Here is a 26,459-nt window from a genome sequence, read left to right as displayed (position 1 = left end):
GGGGGTGTGACAGTGGGCATATTTTATACTAAACAGCAAAAGTACAGCACCACAGAATCCCTGGAAAACAAACTAGACAACAAAATAAAAAAATACAAATATTAACTCTTAAGTACGACCAAAAACGTTTAAATATAAGAACTTTCAACGAGTTACAACTCAACTTCTAAATAATTTAGACGGGAAAAAACACGTAACGTCTGTAAAACATGCAAAAATATATATTAAAATGTCCAAAACAAAAAGAAAAGTATCACTAGTCTCTTCTGGATATTAGTATTCAGGAAATTTTCCAATGAAGATTATTTTCCCTTTGACACTGTTTTCCTCTGACTCGTTCCTGTGCGCATCATTTTTAAATAATATATCTTGAAGTTGTTTTGATTAACTTTCAGTTGATATATGTTTAAATGTATTAATATATTTTTTTGATAATACAAGTCAATGAGACACTGCCTCGCCGGAGACTTTTATTGGTATGGTAAACATTGTACAACATGGTACCGAAAGTAAAAATAGCGTGATGAGTAGAAAAATCAAGAGTCATCTAGAATTCCTAATTACTAGTTCTGTAGTGATTAAGCAGTGGATTTAGGGTGGTTATTATTGTTATTATTATCAATGTTAGTATTGGGCTGGGCCATGAGAATACCTCTAGTACAGGGCGGGAAAGCATTCGGAAATGTGGGCCCCAGTTTGTTAGAAAAAAATGGCAATAGGGCTCAGAGGAAAAAAAGTATTGATTTAGCTTTTTTTAGTATTTACCTATAGTCTCAAATCCAAAACCTTGGCGATACATCATGGTAAAAGATAATGTAGGCCTAACCTATTCTTGCGATATCCTTGTTGCTATTACAAAAAGACGCATCGCCATTATTGAGCTTTGAAATTGGAGAAAAGTGTCTTTAGAATAGCAGCAACGACATGCATTTAGGAATAAATAAATATGCAGACGTTTACAATTAGAAGTTGTATTTCTTTTTTGTGTGTATGCATAAACCGTTGAATCAAATTGGGTTTCAAAGCACCCAGTATCAAAGCAAAGTAATGCATATCTGTTTCATGCAGTTAAGCAAATCCTCTCCCCTCCCCAACAAAACGAACTGGAGAGCGATTGGCGACGTGTACATGCCCATTACACCCAACAGGAAGTGGTTAAGGGATCTGTAAATGTGAATGAATGATGTCCCTTTTCAAGCACTAAAATTAATTATATGCATTAAAAAAAATCTAAATGTGCTAAAGCTAGCTCAGAAGCTATTGTTTTTTTTTCATTAAATTTGATAAATATCTTGATACATAAAATAAATACATGATAAAAATAACGAGTGAGGATGTTTGGTACGCTAGGGACAAGAGTGGCACCAAATGAACACATTTTCATTAGTAACACTTCACATTTACGTTTGGCGGTCCTGATGAAATAGCTCACACGACGCCTGTGGCCCGCCAGCTTTAGTTTGCTCACCACTGCTTTAGTAGGACACTTAAATGCCTTTTTAAGTTATTACCATTTCACTTTTAAATATGTTGTTCCTCTAAAATAAATGTAGAGTTATGGGTAATGGTATACAGACTGATTGACTGTTAAAAGTAGTAATAAATGCTGTAATATGGAGCAGTTAAATCTTCCCCGAGTTCCAGGCTTTAAAAGCAATTTTGAAAGACACAGGTTCCCACCAAAAAGGTAAAAAAAACAAAACAAAATGTGGGATTAGTGGTTTAAAGCACGAGGAGACCTTTGTGTAAAGCTCTATAAATAACAATAATTCACATCTTGTTGTTTTCACAAGCTCAAGCCTTGGCGAGAACCAAAAAATAACATAACAGAAAAAAATCCCCTTAGCTATGAGGTCACCAAATTACATTATGTTCGCTCTCCTTTCTTGTTTCCTCAATTTCTACCCAAAACAATCTTATTTGTTGAGTAAGTCATAGTGAAAGTATATTTATGGTATATTCAATTTTAATTTAAATCTTGCCAGAGTTTTTTTCAACTCGTGTGCTGGGGAACACTGCGAGACCTTGTCTAGTGTGCCGTAAGAAGTTGCCCGATTTTATCTTGGCATAAAAACAACAACATGCCATCAATCAGTATTTCTTTTCCCCAGTGAGTGAGAGAGTAACTGTAACATTCATTCATATCGGTCAGTATCAGCAGAATTTCTAAAACAAATACTAATTATCTGCTCATAAAGTAGTATTGTATTTTGCTGTTATTTTGTTTGATGAAGCTGTTTAGGATTTCACTGGAAAAATAAATGAAATTAAGTACAAATCTTGCACATGGTGTCACAATTTTTTATTTACTTATTCTCCTGAAAAAAAGAAAGAAAAAAGCTCGCTTAAGTTACTGTACATCACGGCAAGCAAGACTCTCCGTGATGATGTTGTAGGCAGGAAGTACATTTGTAATTCCCAAAGAATTTCGAGGGGAAGGAGGAAGACAAAATGGCTAGGGGAAAGGGGAAGAAATAGGATTCGTCTTAAGCGTCATCATGAAAGGCCTTGGCCAAACATGTTTAATGTAATATAATACTGCTTATTTCTCAGGGAAACATATCTAAGGTGTGGTTCAAGTATGATTTTGTTCTCTTAAACAGAAATTGTCACATGTGCTCATTACGGCGCGTTTATTTAAGAAACAAAACAAAAAACTTCACTAATGATAAGGGAGAGTGAGACCGGGGACTGTTTACAATGGAGACTTCGGGGTTTTCAGAATCTTGCACAGGAGACTTGGGAACACCTTTAACAAGATGGTTGGAGTGGCAGGTATTGGGACAAGGAGGGACAACTTGAGAGGGAGATTTAAAACAGAAACTTGAGAAGGATGTTGGGATGTCGAGAATCTTGAAAAGGAGACTTGGGATTACCTTTAAGCAGAGGGTTTGAATGACAGGTCTTAGAGTGGATGATCATGGAACGAGGAAAGAACTGAAGATGCAAGTCTAGGGAGGAAAAGCCTGTTGTTTTGACAAGTGATTGGGCAGAGGAATTGTGAGAGGGACCGGAACACGGGGTAATGCTGCTATATATATAATTTTTTTAAGAGAAAATCAAGGTAAAAATGCAATAGTGTTTCAAAAACAGGTTAAAAAACAAAGTAAAATCTAACCTTGCAGCATAATTACCACCTACAGTGAATACAGTAATCCTTTGTTTATACCGTGCTTGCATTCCAAAAAAGTCCAGTAATGATCAAAACCTGCAAAGTTGAATTATTCATTCATTCATTCATTCATTCATTCATTCATTCATTCATTCATTCATTCATTCATTCATTTATTCATTCATTCATTCATTCACTTATTCATTAAGGCATTCATTCATTCTTCTAATACTCTACTATGCATTTAAACCAAAGAACAAACCCAATTTTCAGGCTCATGCATTTGTTTAACAAGTAAAGTTACTGTAAAATATAAGTTTTGTGTACTGTCAAATTATATTTTAAAAAAATAATCTTGCTGCTTCATTGCACTACTGAACTGTTTAAGAACCCGACATGCTTGACCTCAGTGATAATTTGTCGCCATCATGTGAAAGCTATGGAAAACTGCTTCTACCTTTCTTAAGCGTGTCCAGAAGGCCAACATTGTTGGTAATAGAAAGCCACTTCCTCTGCTTTTTGGGCCCTGTCACAGTCGTTCCAGAGCTTTGTATTGTCATGATTGCTTTTAGGGAAACTTGAATATTGAAAACAAATTTGTACACACATAATGTTGCTTGTCAAGCTTTTTTACATATCTGTACAACTTAGACTCCAACGTTATAAACATAAAGGCAGACACAGGTAGAAAAGAGGCGCAACGGCTGTTCAGCCAATCAGAATTCAGAACACAATGCCCAATGAAAATCCGCGGGGTACCAAAACCGCAAAAAGTAAACCGCAATACTTATAGGAATTACGTGTTTCTTGATGGATGAGATGCGTTGTCACTTCCTGCTTAGTCCTTCCTCCTGCTTCCTGTCCGTCTTCATCAAATCCCCTTAAAGGAAATCTTGAATTAAAAAAAAATACGAGGCAATAGTACCGTATTTTCCGCACTATAGGGCGCACCGGGTTAAAGGGCGCACCCCCAAAAAATAGTTTTTGGTCCTATATCTTCCATAGATAAGGCGCACCGGATTATAAGGCGCTACAATGGGAATGTCGACAAAACAGTCAGATGATTCAGTCAAACTGATTACCCCCTTAACATTCCCAAAGCTTGCAAAGAAGCAAATACGTGTCGTAGACACGTGCGGATGCGGTGTCCGTACGATGTCACTCAAATGCATCATTTCAAATATCATTCCGAAGGTTTAAGTCTTGGGATTCAAGAAATGCCAACCATTCCTTAGTTTCTATTTTCTTTTTCGCTCGCAACTTTACTGTGCATATGACAATAAACACTTGGAATTGAGTTTAATTCACTCAACTCATCACCAACATCAAGATCGTTCTAAAACAAGATACCGGGAAAATAAAAGCCGCATAGCTCACCTAAGTTCTCACGTTCAATAATGATACGCAACCATGGTCTTCTTACAACCGTGAGTGTAGTAAATCCAGGAGAGTAAAATATTTACAAATACAGACTAATGAAACATGTTTCTTTATGGCGTAGTTTAGCAAGCTTGCTATTCAGTCATCTTTTTCGGCCAATTGCAGGGTTTGTTTTGGCCCTCTAGCCTATCCGAGGCTCCGAATAACTTTAGCCAATAGCGATCGATTTAACTGATGATTGACACATCTTTTTCGGCCAATTGCAGGGTTTGTTTCGGCCCTCTAGCCTATCTGAGGCTCCGAATAACTTCAGCCAATAGCGATCGATTCAAATGATGATTGACACATTGGTTAGCCAATGAAACGCCGGTATATAAATCCCAGCATACACCGCGGACTACTCCACGTTCAGGGGAAAATCGAGTCGGCGGCTGTTGCGTAAGTTGCGAGACCGTGCGATTTAATATTGAGCCATATATAAGGCGTACTGTATTATAAGGCGCATGGTCAGCTTTTGAAAAAAATTAAGACTTTTAGGTGCGCCTTATAGTGCGGAAAATACGGTATATGCTTTTCACAAAATCTATATAGATTTAATCGGTATATTCCATTTATTTTGGAAATAATGCATTTTGAAGACACTGTGTCTTGTATATGTCATCCTGAGCTCTGACATCATCGGAGGAACATCAGCACCCGAGCAAGCTGGTCGCCATACTGTTTTATGTGTTAACTAGTCGAAGAGATTGCAAGTGTTTTAAATGAAGTTTTATTAGTTTTGTGAAGAATGCCAACACGTTGTGTTGCAAGCGGGTGCAGTCATATTATAACAAAGGGCAAGCGGCCCCCCCCCAAAAAAAGTGGGGCTAAGTGGCTTAAAAAAACATACACAGGGAAACGGCAACGAGAGGCTTATATCAACAGTGACGCACACGGCGAAAAACACAAGCAAAAAGCCACAATATCCTATCTCCAAGCAGAAATGAGCAGTATGCAATCATTGTTTACTATAATTGCTGTCTGCTTTGGAGCTGCCTCGAATGTTGTAATAATGGGAATTGCCATAGTTGTAAAATAATTGTTGGGGAGGACCACAATATGTTTCGTGCAGCCAAGAGGGAGGCGGGGGGAATCACACTCACAGTAATGAAACTACGTGTTTCTTGATGGATGAAATCCTGGATCTATACGTAGCCATTTCCTGCCCAGTCCTTCCTCCCCCGCTTCCTGTCCGTCTTCATTAAATTGCTTTAAAAGAGTGCCATGCCAGGTCGGCTCACAAAGGTGCGTTTGTTCCCAGCCGGTGACAGCCAGCGATGGCTGATTGGCAAGTATAGCCGCCGTCCTCTCTGCAAAAGCAGGATGGACCTTGCATGATTGTTTGTTTAAGAAAAGATAGCTCTCTCAAAACAAGCTGGAGGTGACTCGAGCCCGAGACACCCAACTGCTTGGTCCGGCCAAAGGGCGAAGTTCATTGTTTTTTCTGCGAGAGCTTCATAATTACATTTGTGAGGAATATATATTCTGTCACACATGCTTTTTTTTCACCAGTCTTGGATCTTTTACAAATGTTGTAAATGTCAACCCATTCCAAGTATAACAGGAAATATGCTGTCGGTTGCCAAAAAGTTACATGTGACTGATTTTTAAATATCCACAGTGGTATTCTATGGCTTGGTGTAACTTCACAAAAATACCATGTATCATAGCTAATCAAATTCATTATTAACTGTCGGGCCCATGCTCATTTCTTACGCTTTTATATAATAAAAATTAGAAAACAGTCATCATACCTCCGTGGTGCAATTAACTCATTCAGTGCCATAACATATAAATACATTTTTTTGTTTTGTTTATTTAAAAAAAAAAACTATTTTAAAGGGTTTGACGCCGCTCATCAGTAGCAAGCCTCTGCGAATAACTTCAGTATGACAATTCGCCATGGAGGGGATTTGATCAGATCGTTGTCCACACATCAGGGAACCCCGCACTTCCATTTGTTATGAAATGAAATGATCTGCATTTATATAACGCTTTTCAAGTCAATGACTTCCCAAAGCGCATTACAATGTGCTCCATATTTCCCAATAGCGGCCTTGCAGCCATGTAAGGCGCTAACCTGCTTATTGGAGGTATTAGGGGTTCAGTGTCTTACCCAAGGACACTTCGACATGTAACACGGACGAGCCGGGATTCGAACTGGGATCCCTTGATCCCAAGACGAGCTCTCTACCTCCTGAGCTACTGCCCCCGTTATTCAGTGATTGAAGTGTGTGGTGAGTATAGGCAAAGTGTAGCAGTGTGGTCAGAGTAGCGAAGATATGGATAAGTACAGACGGTTAACAGTTTGAACTTTTTTCTTTCTAAAAACATGACCATCCATCCATCTATTCACAAAAAGGCGCTTTCTCAGAAGTATTCTTGGAGACGAATATTTCAAGAAACTTAGCAATGTTCAACTATTGTTTACTAAACAATGGTAAAGACACATACTTTTGTAAACGAAATGCCTGGTATTGAATAAGTTGATACATAATCTCTCCTATAGCAAATCTTTGTGGTACATATCATGTGAAACAATGTAAACACTTCCCCAACCATCCAGTTCTTAGCTAACAATTGAACTGTGTGAACTTCTTTCAACTGAGAATGAACTTAGACGGTTGTTGAACCTGTTTATCTGTCTAAGTTTATCTTGTTTTACTTCCTTGGACAAGTCACGCAATAAGTCTGCTGCAAGAATAAATTGCAGCTTAGCAGTAAGAACTCTCCTCTTGACCTAGTTGCCTACTATGTGCATGGAGTGCGTGGAGTGGTTATTTTGTACGGGTAGTAAGTTTATTTGGTTATTTTTTTAGATACTTGTAATCACTTAACCACTTAACAATCCTGTAAAATTCACCTAAAATCCCATCCAAGATGTACCCAAAGTAAATTGAATCCTGTTGTTGAACCGTTTAAAAAAACCTGAACAGTTTTGGTGCTTGAGCACCCCCTAAAACGGGCTGGTTACGCTCATGTTTTAAACCAACCATCCAATCTTAGAGGCCATACAGCACTTGAAGCAGAGGTGGGTAGTAACAGAGTACATTTACTCTTTTAATTATTGATTATCAGTATAATTACATTTACTTGAGTAAGTTTTGGGACATTTTGTACTTCTAGGAGTAATTTTAAATCCCTATACTTGCACTTTTACTTGAGCAAATTTGTGAAGAAAAAAACGGTACTTTATTCAGGTACATTAGGCAACATTGAAGCTGATAGTTAGATCCCCTCCACGTAAGTACGCGTCTGCCTGTATCCGTTAAGGTGCAATTCTTATGACGGAGACCTCCGGCAGGCTCTACCATGTTGAACCAATAAAACACAACAGCCTTGTCACATGACCCTATTCAACTTGAGCAGGGAAAATTATTTTTACGGATGAAACAGATCCATAATGTCGCTTAGCAATTCCGACTATGGCCTCATGTCAAAAGCATGTTCCCCTAACAAAGGATGCCAAACACCAGGTGCAATATGCAATGACTTAGTTGTTCGAGTTTATGGGCTAGCTTGTTGTTCTGCTGGCAGAGCCTGTAAAGATAAATATTGGGGCTTTAAATGTGCTACTTGGTGCTTAAATTATTTATTTGATGTATACTATTTGTATTTTATTGTTTATTAAAGCACTTGAATTTACGTTGATTATTTTATTCTCCTTTTAAATTGTATGTATTTTTTTTTAATTGGATGGACTTTGATAATTTGATGACCTGGTTGGTTGTTTTAAGAAAATCAATAAAAACGACGTTGTTACAGTTACTCAGTACTTAAGTAGGTTTTTCACCAAATATTTTTTTACTTTTACTCAATTAAGTATTTTGATGACTACTTTTACATCTACGTGAGTAATATTATTCTGAAGTAACAGTTATTTTACTTGAGTAAAAATGTTGGCTACTCTACCCACCTCTAACCTAAAGGCTGTCATAATCACCTGCTGTATCGGGGCCTTTTTGTGTTCTTTTCCACGGGGACTTGTGAGAAAGCGTCCCATCCCATGCTGCTGTGTGGCGTTCCCGTGGCGACCAATTGCCATATGTTGCTTGGTGGCAGCAGTGTGTAAAAATAGAAAGCAATCAAGGCAGTGGGGCGTGAAGCAGATTCACAGAACCCCCAGCAGTTCTTTTTTTTTTACCCGACTCCCACCGGCTCCCTCTCTCCTGCTTCCTTTTTCCATCCCTTGCACACTTTCATTCATCCACACACCCACAGGATTAGAGGTCCGCGCCACGTACTAGGGATCAGGATTTGCCTGCTTTGACAAATGCCAGAAATAGCATCATCTGGCCCACTGTGCCCCTATCTAGCCGCCAGCACCATCCCCATATTCATCCTTCAATGCGGCAGTCTTACGTCATGGCACCACTTTCCCATTTTCGTCTGTATAGTACATATTATGTACGTACACAAACACATCTTTAAACATTGATTCACAAGGTCTATAATTGTCTGTTTTCTGTTGTGCAACAGCTTTACATAACTTCACAGCAAAGATATTCCCGTTTTATTTTATGAGCGTTTTTTGTTTCTTACTGTGTGTGTGGGTTTATGTTATGTGTTATTGAACATCATCTCGCTATTTTTGTCTTCTGATCTCATGATGATATACCAGAAAACAGTGGTTCTCAACTGGTCTGACTTAAGAAACTGCCATTCCATGCTAATGACAAGCTGCGACCCAAATCGAACTTATCAAACGAAAGGATTGTGCAGTTTAAAGCGGCAATATTGCGACCCTACTGAGGATTATCAGTGCAGATAATGGATGGATGGATGGATGTTTGTAGTTCTAGAGTGTATGTGCTCATGTTCAACTGTGTATTATGGATTATATACTTAGTAACTTTGATATCAGTTGTGTAATATTTACAGGGTTTGTACAGGTGTTTGAAATCCTTGAAAATCCTTGAACTTTAATGTTGTGTTTTCAACAATTAAAAAAATTGCTTGAATTTTGGGCGAATGCTTGTAAATGCTTGAAATTGTTGCCATGTTTCTTAACAAGTTTGCTTGAAAATGACACAGAAACTGCTCTCTGCTGCTTTCGTGTTGCCATTGCTTTTCTTTTTCAATGGTGATTAACTGCCGCTGGCATTAGTTTGTACGGCATTGTCCTATTCAACGTCATTGCCCCCTATGGGTCGCGACTCAGAGAGCAGGTGCACGCTACACCTCAACAGGGCACTATGAAATGTGTGTTAGTGCAAGGATTATTCAAAAAAATTAAGGTAGCGTTTTCCAGAGGTAAATTGGAATGGGAAAAACTTCCTGCAACTGAAAATGTAAGCTACATATTACTGTCATTACCCAACACCTATATAGGGGGAGATTTGTCTCAAATACAAATATATTTCTATTTACTCAAGATCTCCAAATCTTATCTTGATGAATACACACACAAGCTAAAAAAATCGCATATGTAAAGCACGGATCTAGTTGTGGCTCTGCCAAATACATGATTTAAACTGGATTTTATTTTTTTAATGGTACTGGAAAATTTTGGAAAATTGCCTCTGAAAGTCTTTAAAAAGTGCTTGAATTTAGACATAAAAATAGTGTACAAACCCTGCATTTAGTTTGAAGTACAATTTCATAACTACTGAAAATGTTGGGAGAAAAATTATAAAATACTATCTCTCATTTTGGCTCTTCTATCACTGCTCTTTGATTGGGTCTGGATCAAGTTAGTCCTGGCTGTTTAAATACCGGAGGAGTATTTCTGTTTTGAATTAGGAGGTGTTGCGGGACGTCTGAAACATCTGCCATGTTTTTGTGTTAGTTTAACTGTTGCTACTGTATCAGGCTGTGGCCACCAGGGCGGCAGGTAGCGGCAGAGTTTAGTGTTGCAAGATAATTGAGTCCAGATGAGTGGAAGTCGGCATATCCTGAGTTATTTAATTGAATAAAAAATGATTGGATTTTTTAAGAAACTTAAAATCGGTTTTAATTGTTAATTGTTGGTCTAAGACACTGTCTTTTAACCAGCCGAGGCACACTAGTGTGCCGTAAACCCTTGTCTGGTTTGCAGCAAGAAATTGCCCAAATATTACATTAGTAATAAAGCATTCTTCAGCACCATTGACTACTTCCTGCTGTGTAACTTCTAACATTCATCCATATCAATTGGTGGCAGAAGATTTTTCATTTCCTTTATATACTAAAGCTCATGAGGTAGTACAGAGAACTATATTTAATAACTCATTTTATTTTAAATGAAAATTGTAATTTTAAACTTTAGTAGACACTCGGAATAAGGAGAGAAAACATCAATGCATTTTAAAGTTGCAAAGAGGACAGGGAGAAAAGCCTTCAGATAAGAAATTCCAACCTGTTCTAAAGGCCATCCCCGGAGCCCTTTATTTTTTTTTATCACATTTGCAAAATTTGCGATTTCTCCTGATTTCTCAACCCAGATTTCTCAAAAAACACTAGGATTTTATGACACTCTAGTTTGCCTTTAGAAATTCTGCATTAAAGCACTGCTTGATTAATGTTTCATTTTTGACCCAATCAAAGACTGAAAAAGACTTCCACTTAAAGTTCCACTTTCTTGGGTTACATCTTTTTTTTTTTCTTCCAGCCTCTGAGCCCAACCTGAAGGTGCGATCCAGACTGAAACAGAAAGTAGCGGAAAGGCGGAGCAGTCCCATGCTCAAGAGGAAAGATGGCAACCTCATGACACCGTACAAGAAAAGGGCACTGGAGCTAATGGGTAAGACCCAGCAGCTATCATCGCTTCATTCTTTACCTTTAAGACATACAAAAACAAATTCAGGAAAACTTAAGCCTATGAAGAAAAGCAGAAAATAGTTATGTTTGTCAGAGGTTTTCATTTGACAATGTTTATTTACTTTTGCAAGGGTTTGTACTTGGATAGATTGAAAAATAAAAACACACAGAGATAGATAGATAGATAGATAGATAGATAGATAGATAGATAGATAGATAGATAGATAGATAGATAGATAGATAGATAGATAGATAGATAGATAGATAGATAGATAGATAGATAGATAGATAGATCTACAGACATGCATACATTCATGTGAATGAAAAATAAAACACAGATTCGTATATATACATAATCATTTCAAAATAAATGCAAGTAAATACATATGCATGCATAATCATTGAAAAATGAAATACAACTGAGTATATATACATTGAACTAACATCAATAATATATATCGATATATGCATAAATAAATAAGCCAATTGTAAAAAATAGTACAAAAATTAAAAAAACAAAAATACATAAATACTAAACTGGACAATGTATATAATTGTTTGTTTTTGTTTTATTTAAATTTATATTAATTTAGTTGTGTTTATAATGTATCTGCTTTTATTTTCACCTTTATCAATCTTTTTTTTAAAGGGACAATGTGTGTTTGCTCATAAGGGTACCCATAAACAAGAAAAAAACTTGCGAAAGAGTGGATTAGAAAATGGTGCGTTTGGTCCCTTTGAGTCTCTGTAGTTTGTAATCTTTTAGTTTTGTGGAACTCATTTTTTAATGAATTACACCATACAACAACACAGAGTCCCTTTAATGTATTATTTGGACTATTTTTAAAGTCTTCCATAGCATACACACACAGTGCATATTGATGAGAACGTTTGGTTGCCTTATTTAGTTTTATTACCGGTACTTGGACGTTTTCCAACTCAATGTGTGTGTGTAAGAATACTGCCTAATTCCTTTACTTTGTGTAGACTCTACGAATGCAAAAAGCGCCCCTGGCTCGGGCCCCAGCTCCCCCATTGGGGCCTCCAGTGCCTTGGGGGCAGAAAACGGACCTTCGTCTTTGCCTACTACCACAAAAACGGAGGTAATTGGAACAAATCTCAACATTCACTAAATTAAGGAAATTGTTTCTCAACTGGTGGGTCAAAAAGTGGGTTGCGGACCTATGCAAAATAATGTTTGAAAAAAAAACAACCTGAAAAAAACAAAGGCTCAATCGCACTCCTTAACAGTAGATTCCAATAAGGCCCTTCTCGATCACTTCTTCTTGTTCAGTCAATCGCCGCTTTTGAGAGGGACTCTCATCTTGTTTTACAGTGATTTTGATGGTTTTATTTTCTTATGCTGTCCACAATATTGAAAGTTTGTGATAAGAGAAAGCAAAACTGCAAAACTGTTACAACGATCGAGTCCAAGAAGGAAACAATTGTAAAATACGAAAAGGGTGTACAAGTGTCTGCCCATTGGGCGCTGTTGTAAGATACAATAAATGGTTTAAAATCTTATATTCAAAACTTTTTACCAATTTATTAATCTTTATTAATTACATAAATGAATCATTATCAATGTTTAGGTACATGCTTTGTTACTTTTTTGAATTTATTTAGTATGTGGCTATTTTGAAGCAGTTTTAAGGGGTCACTTATATGTGATGTAAATGTATAAGTGAGTATGGTGCTTTTTTGTAAGTGAGGGGGGGTGTTAATACATGCTACTATTTCTGCTTTAATCTGTAAAATCATTTCATTTGATAAGTGGAAATGTTTCTTTATTTGGGTCACAAATTGTCATTAGGGTGGAATTGTGGGTCCTGAAGTCAGATAAATAGAACCAATTCTGTATACGACGCGCGTTGAATTTCACAAAAATGGTAAAGGGGTTGGGAGGGCGGCAGAAAGTTGAAAATACTTGGCTGCCCTTTTTCTCACAGCTATAAAAACAGCCATTTGCCCTCTGTCTGTTCCCCTCCAGTGAAAATGACATTAAAGAGGCACAGCTTGACCCAAGTGTCTGGCCGTGCCAGGTTTACTCGTGTTAAAACAACACATTCCGAAGGAAACGCCAGCATTTAAATGCAAACAACAGCGACCGTTCCAATCCCGCCCCTCATTTTATCGCTCACATTATTCCGCCAGATGTTCTTTTCACAATTTCGCTTTTTCTTTTTGCAAAAAATGACCTGCTTTTTTGGCGGCGAATCGCTTCGTTGGCTTGTCATTGTGTTTCCGTCATCAGTTTGGCTCTGCGCCTTCTCGGAGGCATTTCCCTGCAGATCAGAGGCTGAGTCATGGCCCGTGCGTCCCCTTGGACCCAAAACACAAAGAAGAACATTATAGTAGGGTGGCAAAAATGACACATGGACTCGCAATCTCAACACCGCATCCGTGTTTTCCTGATCTATGATTGTCTTCTCCCGTGAGGACCTCAAGTGTATGAGAAGCTGTTTGCGATGTAAATTGTACCTGCTCTCACATACATCATACTCACAAACACGAACTATGATATCATAGTGATAGAGTCATGCACCAAGCACAAACATTACTATCCTCTCTCATACTATTCTCACTCACACATTCTACTTCACTCCTACACACACACTACTATACTCTTTCGTCATGGTTTACAAAAGTACGAAAAGTAAAACAACAATAAGAGGTGATGAGATTCATTACACTAGATGTGAAAAACCCCTTCGTCTGACAGCATTTTTGAAACAATCGTAGTATGTAGATAGATAGATAGATACGTGTAGATGTGTGTGTGAGAGAGTATAATAGTGTGGGAGTCTATAGAAGTGTGCTTGTGTGTGTGTGTGTGTGTGTGTGTGTGTGCGTGTATTGTAGTTTGTGTGAAAGTGTATTACAGTTTGTTAGATTCTATATTACTGTGTGTGTGTGTGTGTGTGTGTAGTAGTGTGTGTGAGAGAGTGTGTAAAGGTGTGTGAGAGAGTCAATGGTAGTGTGTGTTTGGGAGTATAGTAATGTGTGTGGGAGTATAGTAGTACGTTTGTGAGAGTGGAGTAATATGTGTGTATAAGAATAGTTGCGTGAGTATGAGCGTATAGTGGTATGTGTGAGAGAGTATACTAGTGTGGGTGTAAGAGTAGTGTTTGAGAGTTAAGGAGTGTTTGTTCATGGTGAGACTGGCTGTAACTGTATGAAAGTATTGTTGTGCATGTGTGAGAGTAAGATGTCATATGTGAGACCAAGTATTATTTACTTCTCAATCAGCCCCTCATATCAGTGACAGTGGTGAAGACATCAGTACTCAAGGAGACAAACGGACTGTGGTGGGTTAATTGAAATCCCAGGCCAAGGCGCTCGCATGCATACAACGTAAACACACAAGCTCGATGTTGTTTCTTTTCAAGTTGAAGCTCCGGTAAAAGTCATAGTCAGAGTTGCAAAAGCAATGCCTGTTGATGCGCCGTTACATTAGGGATCCTTTTTCAGAGGGAACGGGTCCCTCGGGTCGAATATGGGCCGGATATCCACATAAAGGTCATAGAGTACTGGTAGGGGTCGCAAGGATAAACAAGGCAGTTCCAAAACCACATGCTGGTCCCCTTCTCTGCTGGGTACAGGAAGTGTGCCCCGGTGGAAGTGTCATAGAGAGAAGGGAGAAACTCTCATTTAATCCACCGGGGATGAAGGGACTCGAGATGCAACTTTTAGTAAACATCCCAGTTGTGTTTTCTCTTGAAATAATTTTTGTTCTTTCTTGTGTCTTAAAGCGCTGGCCTTCACAGCCGCGATTATTCCGTCCCGAGAGCTCCATGTCCGTGTTGAGTTTATACACGTCTCCATCCCTACCGAATATCTCAATCGGGCTCCCGACTGCATCTTCACCTATTAGCGTGAGTATTATTATTTTTTTTATGTAATGATGTAAAACAAGTGCTTTCGTCGAGCATTTCCGTTGAGGTTCTTATCACGATTACAGTAAACCGAGTATGTTCGAGCATGTGATTACAGAACGAGCTATATGCCTTCACAAAATGAGCAGTCGGAACATCAGACATTAACTTACAGTATATAATAACCCCATGACAAAACCGTAACATTAGTGGACAAACATTCACAAACACTAGCACTTTGTCCACACAGGGTCTACCAGGTGTTGATAAGACTCAAAATAATTTATCAACAGCAAAACATAATTTGGAGCAATGTAGAGACTGTGTAACAACTGAATTAATGGCTGTATTGAGATTTTAAGTGATTACATAGAGAAGTAAATGATCATAACCACACTCAATTATATAAAAAATCTTAAGCTGCGTTAACTACGGCTAAATAAGTGGAGATAAAATAGCTGAAACCTCATACAACCATGACTATATATACAGTGACACATTTCAATATTACAACAGAGCAAAAAACTTAGGTTGATTAAAATGTACCTATTGACTGTGTGCATCCTTCATGTGACCACAACTGACCACTCTGGCCGCCCCTGTTTTTATCATCCATTAGATAAATATTGTCCGGCATCCTCTGATGTCAAGTGTGCTGTTATCTTTCACTTCATTTATCACCTCTTTTTCAAAAGTCGGCTCAAGCACAACTCGTGATAACCTTCAATGTGATTTATCATTGTTCAGCTCTGTCACATTCCAAGGAGGCCTGCTCATCAACACCAGTGACTTTTAACCACAAACTGCTCCATTATTTTAATGTTATGTCATTTTTTATCTATGTTTCTGACATTGCTGCTTGTTCTGTAAGAAATGAGTCATTAATTCTTTTTGTATGTGTTGGTTTAGGCGGCTGTGGGCTTGAAGGACAGGTCAATAGAGAACAAGCATGGACTTCCGGGGCATCTCCTGGGTCCGGTGCCTCTTCAGAACGGTTTGGAGTCCAAAGTGAGCCCTAGTCACCAGGCTCTGCTCCAACATCTCCTTCAGAAGGAGCAGCTGAGGCAGCAAAAGATGCTTTCCACAGGTAACAATGTTCAGTTTGTGTCTAGTGAGACACAGTCAGTTTTACAAATAAATGAACCTGCACCTTATTCCTCATCTGATTTCTAGAGTAAAAAAAGCAACATATCAACTGTAGCATATTAAAACATTTTATTGTCCCACCTTAACTTAAAAATGAAGTATTGCTAATACTATGACTAATTCCATTGTTTGGGGCTGAAGTGTACACCAAATGAGAATCCTTGGTCCCGCTAAAGCCCTCTGACAGGAGGCAATAGAACTGAATGCTTCACTCTGCATTTGCAGTCTTAAAACATAATATAATGTGATCATTCAGCGATTTTGGGGGAAAAAACTAATAGTGAAGTTAAATGACAAAGAACTTGAATAAATATAACCGTTTAATATATACAGTGGTCTAGTAGATAGGATTCAGCCCTTTCCCAACCACGAACTTAGGGTCAATTCCAGTTGTGTTCCATGTTATGCATTTGTAAACAACCATCCATTTCCCTAGCGGTTTAGTGGTTAGAATTTTCTGCTGTTATCATTGTTATCTGTTTCGATCGTGTTGAAAACATTGTTATGCAACTGCTGTCAGTGATAAAATCTATTGACTGATCGATAATTGCTCAAATATGTGTCTACAAATGGAGTGCAGGTTCATATTTCTGGCCAATTTGGGGGTTAGGGTGCGCCTTATAGTCTGGGAAATTTTGTAAATGCGTTTGATATAACCTTAAGTGAAACCCATATATTTTCATTTATTTTGGCATGATCCAGGCCCCACTCCCTCCCACCCTCCATCACCCTTGGCCATGAAGGATCGACCATCCAGCAGTCGCCCCAAACTACCCAAACATCGGCCCTTGAACAGGACTCAGTCAGCACCCCTACCCCAAAACACTTTGGCACAGCTTGTAATCCAGCAGCAGCACCAACACTTCCTGGAGAAACAGAAACAATACCAGCAGCAAGTCCACATCAATAAGGTTTGTTGCTTTGAATATTCCTTTCTGTAGGGGAGACCAGGTACAGTTAGAACACATTTTGCTTTCTCCCTACCCATTTTATGATATTTAGTTCCAAACTTCTGTGACGGTCAAAAGAGAGATATAGAGTGTTAACGCGTACCCACTACTTGGTAAGGTTGACACACTGCTAGTCGACAATGTAGACAACAGTGTAATTTGTGATTAAAAATAAGCTTCAGATACTCTCTTTATTAATAGAAATATATGACAAGAGGAGCATGGAATAAAACAGAGGTCAGAAACCTTTTTTGGCCCAAAGATCCATTATAGCAAAAACAAAATAAATAACAATGATAAAATAGAGAGAAATTATTTTACAGTGTGTCCTTTAATGATTTGATCAAATCTATGACATATTTTAATGTCAGTGCCTGTGTCCAATATCAACAAATATACACTGAAAATTCTCAGTTACTTAAGAGTGTTGAGGCTCATTTTGACCGTCATTTTTGTCCTTGATAATGATTTGAAAACAAGTCCTTTTGTAAAAACAAGTCCTTTTGTAAAAACAAAACAAAAACAAAAACTCAAAATACTCCAGACGCCAAGGATATTGTCGGATTTACCTTCGGTGCAGACTGCACTGAGTTAGAGAGAAGGGCGTGCCTTGCGCAGTGTGCAGAGATCCGCCCACCTCTACTGCTTACCCAGTCAAATTGCTCTGAGTGGCTTGCTGGTGTTTTCATTAGGTTACAGTTCATTCCGTGGGTTTTCATGATAAAGTGTCTTAACAGTGAACACATACATAGTTGAATGAGCTGCTATTTAAAAGATTTCTTCATGACCTACTGCCAAAATGGGGTAAGTTGGCGTGACACCCTGACCGTAAACTGTAGTTGAGAAAGAACCAATTACCTGCTTAGTGTTTCTTCGACAGTCCTACAGTCAATTTGAACTCCAAGCCATATGCAATCAAGAAAAGGGCCATACATGGCTTGTGAGCCATAGGTTCCCAAACGCCGGAATAGAACAAAGTGCTTGTATCATATCTATCCTTTTGCATGGACAGTATAACTAATCAGTGTCTCACAAGCAGTTGTGGCAAATGTACAGTATAAGCCAGTACCTGGGGTGCCGCCTTTGCTGGCAAATCGCTTGCTATCAAAACACTATACCCACTTTTCATTTCTTTCTTTCTTTTCTTTGCCCTTGCATTTCTCCATAAAGTCTTTACAGAAGTTGTCCATTTTGAATGTGTTACAAATGTCCCCGGACCTATAAGCCATCTTTAAGCTCACATTTTCTCCTTGTAGTTGTTAGCATGAAACAAAAACACGTCAGGAATGTGGACTTTACAGCAATGTGCTAGAAATTTGTCAATCTTTAGCATATTTGACCCAAATCAACAAAAACAGTGAGAAAGAAAAGTTTGAAAGCTAACCTGAAAATGTGTTTTTTGACCATACAATTAAGGCAATGTAACTGTAAATGGAAGTGGAACTATCTTTCAAAAGTGGCATCAATACAACATCTTCCGATCGGTCAAACTGTGAATTTTAAGACAGCTCCTCCGTTACAACCCTGTCTTCCCTACAATTATCACTAGTGGCTGAGGTTCTAAAGTCCTGACCCGCAGTCTGTCCAGAACTCTAAACTGCTTCCTCTGCACTAATTCTGTTATCATAGCTCGGGGCAGCAGTGTTGTTCACATGCTATAACTGTGAAATTCAATTCAGCCAAGTTCAAACAAAGGAAGGAGCCGAGAAAAAAAAGCCCAGGATACATAATGTTCCTCTGTGGTAATATTTGTGTTTCTGAAAGCTGGCAGAGGTCACATCGCCAAGACACAAGAGAGTAATTATTCTTTTGAGGGAAGCGTGTGAGGTGACCGAGGCTGTGAAAGGACACGTTGTGCGAACTACACTGTGTCCTAATGCCATGCCCTCAAAGAGGAGGGGGAAATAAGAAGCAAAAACTAGCTTGAGGGGTAACTGATGTGCACACGTGTGTCCAATCGTCATTTTTATCTTCAACTTTCTTAGTAAATAGGGTACCAAATTTGTTTCTTCAAAGTGTAGTGGCTTCCACTAAAGTAGTTGCTGGTTCTAATTGGTGGGTGGTGAGGTTTGTGTCTCGTGAGGCACAGTCAGATTTATAAATAAATGAACCTACATCCTATTCATCATTCGATGGGGATCGCAAGAAAACGATATTTAAACTGTCACATAGAAAAAAAACCCGATTTGTTGAATTAACTTGTAAATGAAGTCTATGCGCTGCTATTTTTTAATAAAAGCGTCAATCAATACGTAGGTAATCATTATGAAAAATAAGTCCATGCAAAAAGAAAATAAATTACTGGATGACTTGCTTTTAGCTTTCTAATACTATGACTAATTCTATTGTTTGAGGCTGAGTTGTGCGCCAAATCAGAATTCATGATCTCACTATCGCCCTCTGCCATGTAGCAAAATAATTGCGCGTCCCACACTGAATCGACAGTTGCTCAGCTCTTTTATATGTTACGTAATGCTCGTTTTGAATAAAAGCATAAAAAGATAGGTAATGTCCCATGCAACAATAATAATATTGTTGAATGGCTTGACTTACGGTGAGCTTGCTAGTACTATCTGCAATTCTATTGTTTGGGCCTGGGGTGTACACCGAATCAGAGTCCCTGGTCTCACTGTCACCCTCTGCCTTGAGGCAGGAGAACTGCGTGATCTGCAGATAGTAACACTTTACATACTAATTTTATTGATCATTTTCTTTACATAATGTAAGAATTCTACGTTTATAAAATATAATTGTTTGTTTTGTTCACTTTAAGGCTTCGTACTTTGTATTTTTCTTTGTGCATTTTAGCACTCGTTTTTGGTGGCGCTACAATATAAAACAACATCTAGTTGTCAAATAATACACCCTGTGAACTACGAGTAGGTTTCATTTAACATTTTAAAAGATGCTCAGCAAAGACAGAACTGCATACACGAATTGCTATCAATTAAAGCTATTCAATGTATTTTCACAACATCGGTAACTCTGATTTGTTTTATATCATCAAAAATAAAAGTTGGTCTTTTGGACAATGTTTCAAGAGTCATAGTTGTTTGTTTATAATCGAGAGCCAATGAATCGGTTGGACTTTATTCATGCAAAATGATAATAATGACATTACCGTACTTATTTGTGTGTAAGCCGCATTCTTGTGTAACTCCCATCCCTAATTTTTGAGCAATATTTGGTGTGCAATTTTGGTTCACTTTTTCTCAGTTTATTGTTTGGGGTTGGATGGATCAGGAATCAAACACGGGTCGCTGCGATGAGAGAATTGTATAATCAATGGTGGTACATATGACATACGAAAAGGCAGAAGATTTTATCTCATTGTTACATAATTTTTAGTCTTATAAATATTTAGTCACAGTGACAATAAATTATATTCTATTCCTCTATTTTAAGTATTGTAAGTGGCATATGTATTGCCGTTGTGAAATGTAAAATGTACAACAAAATTAACCTTCGTCTCTGGTATTGTGACTAAAATATTTTTTTATGAGATAAAACTTTTCATACGTCATTTTACATCACTGGTGGTCCAATGGTTAGGATTTTGAGCTTTCACTGTCACGACCCAGGTTTTACCCCTTTTGCATTCATTGTTTGGGTCAGTGATATTTTACATCTGATTAAAAATTGAAGGAATACACTAAAATATCATGTGTATAACTCGAACCCAAACTTTGAGTTCTTAATTAGGTAAAAACAATATGTGTCATACACTAATAAATACAGTAAATGCGAGACAGAATTTACATTAAAGATCATTGTCCTCTAATTGAATCATCCTAATATCGTGGCAAAAGATATTTATACGAGCAATTTTCCAATGTGAATGCAAATGTTGCTTTGGCAGTCAATGCATCTCAGATTCTCAGTTACCTGGTTATGGAACATAGGTCAAACCTTGGGCTTGCTCAAGGTCCACTTCATGGTCACAAGTGTTCTGGCTGGGTCAAACTCAAAACCTGATGTCCCCTTTGGCAGCAGACTCATGGCTCAAAAACTCACTGTTGTTCCTTAAACTAAAGGGGAGATGTGAATTGTGAAGTATTTGTGTCAAAATACCAACTTAGACCATTTGATATTTTTTTCATGACCCAGAGAAAGCCTCTTTCTCAATCTTAATTAGGATTGAGCAACGTGCACATGAGCGAGCTGTGCTGCGATGATCCGGCCCAATGAGATCGCAGACTAAAGCCACTTAAATCGGAGGTTATAAATGGCCACTAATCAGGGATGAGCCTTGAGTGTTTACAGCCAAGGATCAGTGAAACATTGCCCTAATTAATTTCTCAGTAGAGACTTGTCAGGTGGGGGCTATTTGTACACGGTACCTGCTACAGTTGGGGGCAGCAATGGAAATTTACAAGGGATTAGAAAATCCAAAAAGGTCTGCACCGTGTTTTCAAAGGCCGAGCTAAGAGGCTAATTCCTCTAAATGGAGATAGATATTTATAAAATGGTGACCTGCTGGAGATCATTTGGTCAGCAGGTCTCTGTGGTTGCACTGGTGAAGTAATTACTTAACAAACCATGGTAAAATTTGTTATTCAGGCACCAGTTCATGATTATTGTAACATTCCTCTCAAAAGTTGAGTTGTTTAGTGGTTTACCTGAATTGCTGTATCATAACATCCTACACTGTAAACAAGTGGGGCAATCCCCTTTGAATAAATATGTTCCAATTCGATGCAAATTCCCAATTTGGGGGCTTGTAAAGAAGATGACTTTGGGTTGCTTTGTACAACGGGACAAATAGTTTTAGGTGAAAAAAAATGCAACGGGGCTCACGTTTGGCAGTGGTGTTTGGCCAACTCTCAACCTAAATTTAGTTATTTTTGATCCAGGTTCTGTTTTGGGTGGGGGGATGTTCTCATTTGAATTCCGAGAGCACAAAATGAAGTTTTTCTTGTCAATGTGTTTCACAGCTGCTGTCCAAGTCCATCGAGCAGTTACGTCAGCCCAGCGCACACCTGCAGGAATCGGAAGAGGAGCAGGAAGAGCCGCTGCACCAAGAACAGCCTGAGCCAGAGGACATGCAGGAGGATAGGCTGCCCCCCGGAGGAGTCATCCGGAAGCACATCCTGAGCAGTAGCAGCAGCAGCACCAGCGGCGGCTCCAGCATGGAGCTCCAGGATGCCCACTATGGGGTCATCAAAATCAAGGAAGAGCCCCTGGATAGCGAGGACGAGGGCTTGGAGGTGCAGAGAAGCGCCTATCTTCACCAGGTCAAAGGGAGGCTGGTGATAAGAGCCATGATCTGAGGAGAAGAGGGGAGGACGACGCATTCAACATCACATCCCTGTAGTGTACGCAGTCACGGCGGCAATGTAGGCCTCGTTCATCACTCCCTCTGAGACTCTCTGCCATCATCCTCATGTAGTAAATATGTAGGCTACGTTGTATTGTACATAATACAAAAACAAACGAGCTGCTTCAGGTCGTTTGGAGTTCGCCGGGCTGACAGAAAATGATGTACACGCCCGATGGTGCATCCCGGACCATCTCTTGGGGACAGGTTAAGCAGGTGCATGGTAGGGACGAGCCAAGTGTACATTCTCACCACTGAATATAATCATGAATCTTGGCAGTGTGTTTAAGGGATGGTGGGGAGGAAAGAACTCTATACCTGCTTTTGTTATTGTGGAAAATCTACATTGATGTTCCATGTTAAAGGTTGGAACATCCGTCTTAGCCAGAATGTATGTTTGAAACGCTCCCCAGACACACCACTCAGATTGCCGCGCTATAACGGCGCATGCATCACCCGACGATTCCTCCCTCGCATTCTGTCTCTTTTCGGTCGCAGTGTTAGTTGAGCTCTACTCCCCGCGGGTCCAAATCAAGGAGCTCCTGCCCAGCTTTCAGCAGAAAAGAGAGAGCGAGAGGGCCGGGCAGGAAATGCCTTCTAGAAGCCAGGAGTTGGAGTGATTCATGTGCGCAAGAATGTTTGCGAGAGAGGAGGGGCCTTGGCTCGGACAAAGTAAGAAATCCAAGGGGCCAGGCTTTACAATTGATTTACTGTCAAGGCGGATTACAAAGTGAGTGGGGATACGGTCAAGGGAGTCCTATATGTGGAAGATGGCTTCTTCTCTTTTCTACAGCGACACGCTTACCTCAACTTGTAAGTTTGATGTAACGCATAAAGAAAACATAGACAAAATATACCATATTTTCCGCTCTATAAAGGCGCACCCCTTGAAAATAGTCTTTTCTCAAATATTTTTCAAGTATCAGGCGCACTGGACTACAACGCGCATGAAATCATTCGCATAGTAAGAGCTAGCGCATACGTGTATAAGCGTTGCACACCTACGGTATATACTGTATTATTGCGATGATTGATCAGTCAAAAAATGTCGGTGACCAAAATCGCTAAACAGCGTATGCAATGGTAGTGGGACCTGGGCCACAGCAGTGAAAGTACTGTGGCCAACCACTTTCATACCTCGGTTTTCAGTGGTGCTATGTCTGAATCAATCCAACCATCAAAACCTATTTTATGGCTATAAAATATTAACTGCACGGCTTAAAAAAAGCATCTATAACAACCTTATTAGTGATACAGTTGACTTGCGAAAAAGGTTTTCAATTTCATGTCATTATCACAATATTTGTACTCATGGTTTCAGAAACAAATGTTAGAGAAAGGCGAAAACAGCTAATGGTTCTGAAATATATGAATAAACATAGAAAAGCATAATGAGGGGAAATAAATTCAAGTCCCGTAGCATACAATGTTTTGCGATTTTAATCAGCGATGTTTTTCGTTTGATGAATCATTGCAAATATACGATAGTATACTGTAAAACCTTGTGTAGCAACGCACTCGTGTGAATACTGAAAGCATTTTCAATCTTATCCAGCCGCACTTTCAAGCTTCTGGACAATTCGGGATTTTTAGGTGCGTCTCATAGTCCAGAAAATAGGGTACACAGGATGGGACTTTGATTTTTTTGGTTTCCTAATCACAAGTGTCCATTGCGACGTGTATAGTCTGTCTTAAAAGTGGTCAGTCCAACGTACTGGATAGCTGTTCACCGTCCTGTTTCATTCTAGAATGCTTGTGTGAGAGTCTGTGTTTGGATCCACGTGAGCTGTCTGTCTTACGAGCTGTACAAGTCACTTTGTTGAGGTGTTGTCTTGCTAGGTTAAGTAAACGGCGTTCAGAACATCACGAGTCCTGTAATTTTTATTTAATTGTGAAATGGAGAAGAGAACTGCCGGGGTAAACATTGTCAAAATGGGGAAAAGTTTGCTTTTTTTCTTTCTGCATTTGGTCCTTTTTGTTTTGGCCTTGTGTGACACCATTTTTTTATAAGAAAAATAAAATTGATTTACCTGAAAAGGGAGATTCTTTATTGAATTGTGTCTAGAAAGACTTGGAGCTCACTGGGTTAATAATTACAGGAAAACTGGATACAACACACCCAATTTTGAAGCAACTATGATATCTTGGTCCTTAAATAAAATGAGTCAAGTCATGTTTAATCACAATAAGTCTCAACCATTACAACATCCCCTGATCTGAATTTTACATGAGGGCAAGGGAAAAACTCAAACATCTCAGAATGAGGATGATCAAGAAACCTTGACAAAAGGAACCATCCATCTAACCATCCATTATCTGCACCGCTTATCCTCAGTAGGGTCGCGGGGGATGCTGGAGCCCACCCCAGCTATCTGCGGGCAGTAGGCAGGGGACACTCTGAACTGGTTGCCAGCCAGCAAGGCACACGGAGACAGACAACTCACTCGCTCATTCACACCTAGGGACAATTTGGACCGGCCAATTCACCTGACATGCAACCGGAGTGCCCGTGGGAAACCCACGCGAGCACGGGGAGAACATGCAAACTCCACACAGGAGGTTTGATCTCACGACCTCAGAACTGTGCCGCACACGCGCTAACCACTGCGCCGCCGTGCTGCCAAAAAATGGAACCTTTAAAGCTTGAAAAAAAACTTGTACCGGGAATGAACTTTTAAGCATATGACCAAAAACTCTGCCTTGGCTAAAAATGGTTGAAGAATCCTACTATATTGTCACGTCACAATAGTTATCCTATAAAAAAATCAATCAAAAACGAATGTTTTTTTTTATATGGAAGGACGGATTTTTAATTGACAATATTTAGGTGTGTAAATTGAGACCACTAATCTGCCAATGGCCACGGAAAATAGTTAACACTGCATCGCAACACATACCGGTTTCAAAATTCAGATGAAACATCTGGCAAACATTCAAAGAGGGACTTCAAGACTTAAAAAAAAATACTATGCTATGTGTGTTTTATGGTTTACGATAAATCTGCACAGATTCTAATATTAGCTATGGACATTAGCTTACACTATCGCTTAATATCCAGCAGTTGGAACCACTTCAATTTTGTTCCGTCCTCCCGCTGGATTTGTTCATCAACTGCATCTTGCCAACTGACCAGGGGAAAAATTTTGGTTATAACAATAGTCTTTTGCAAATGTTATACACAGAAACACAATGGCGGCAATTTGATTTGGTTCGAGAAGATGCTTTCTGATCAATCAGTGGTTGTCAGTGACCAACGTGATGATGTAGTCCCTGGTACTGTGTTTTGGAACCTAGACGGAGGTGGTTCAAAAACGGTGGTGCCGGGGACCTAGGATCAGTCCTGTCCTGTTTGAACTGAACGGAGAGGACAAATTGTGACAATATTAGTAGAATCTAAATGAAGTTAATTCATATGAATTCACTTTAAAAAGTTGACATTTGTGCACTAGAAGCTGACAACGGGGCACTCGAGAGCAGCTAAACCCTAAACCTTGATAGTGTGGACAAAAGCTCACAACCGACTAACCACTTTTCGTCTTTTGTGCCCGAGGTCAACAATGAAACGCTCCATTTGAGCGATTCCAGGGATTATATGAAATGATAGTGTCATTTTAAAGTGTGAATACAAAATGATCTTGAATACCAAAGTAAAAAATAAATTCCTTCCTTGTATGGATCTTGATTTTTGATTGTAATATTTCGAGAGGGAATCATAGCGAATCACTTCAACAGCAGAAGCCAGCCTTGTTTCCTAATCTTCTGTCCATAAGGTACACTAGCCTTCAAAGCCCCCCATAAGGGACAAAGTTAAAACGTGATGAATTTGGGGAAGGTTTCAGTATTTTGGCCCCTTTCATCCAGTCTAATTGGACTGATAACCCACATTGCAACAACGCTCGATT

The 26,459-nt window shown here is 39.0% G+C and overlaps 1 protein-coding gene and 1 long non-coding RNA gene across 5 annotated transcripts in view; one reads left to right on the top strand and one right to left on the bottom strand.

Moving 5' to 3' along the window:
• The window catches only part of hdac9b (histone deacetylase 9b), a 42,121-nt gene extending 17,527 nt beyond the window's left edge, over positions 1-24,594 (top strand). For all 4 annotated transcript variants that reach the window (XM_088326119.1, XM_088326117.1, XM_088326118.1 and 1 more), the window contains exons 6-11: positions 11,121-11,252; positions 12,257-12,372; positions 15,022-15,144; positions 16,054-16,231; positions 16,993-17,201; positions 22,175-24,594. In XM_088326119.1, coding sequence (XP_088182245.1) covers positions 11,121-11,252; positions 12,257-12,372; positions 15,022-15,144; positions 16,054-16,231; positions 16,993-17,201; positions 22,175-22,510 — 1,094 coding nt within the window. In that variant the 3' untranslated portion in view covers positions 22,511-24,594. The remainder of the gene's footprint in view (positions 1-11,120; positions 11,253-12,256; positions 12,373-15,021; positions 15,145-16,053; positions 16,232-16,992; positions 17,202-22,174) is intronic.
• LOC148371580 (uncharacterized) lies at positions 2,615-5,873 on the bottom strand. Its single transcript, XR_015849641.1, has 4 exons — positions 5,635-5,873; positions 3,913-3,992; positions 2,877-2,951; positions 2,615-2,797 (listed from the first exon to the last, which is right to left on the bottom strand). It is a non-coding gene; the product is annotated as an uncharacterized LOC148371580 (long non-coding RNA).
• Positions 24,595-26,459: the final 1,865 nt, after the last annotated feature.

This window comes from Urocampus carinirostris, chromosome 2 (assembly GCF_059441175.1).
Source record: "Urocampus carinirostris isolate Australia breed hairy pipefish chromosome 2, RoL_Ucar_1.0, whole genome shotgun sequence".
Classification (NCBI taxonomy): Eukaryota; Metazoa; Chordata; class Actinopteri; order Syngnathiformes; family Syngnathidae; genus Urocampus; species Urocampus carinirostris.
Note: the sequence above shows the minus strand (reverse complement) of the source record. Positions and strands in the feature narration are given on the sequence as shown.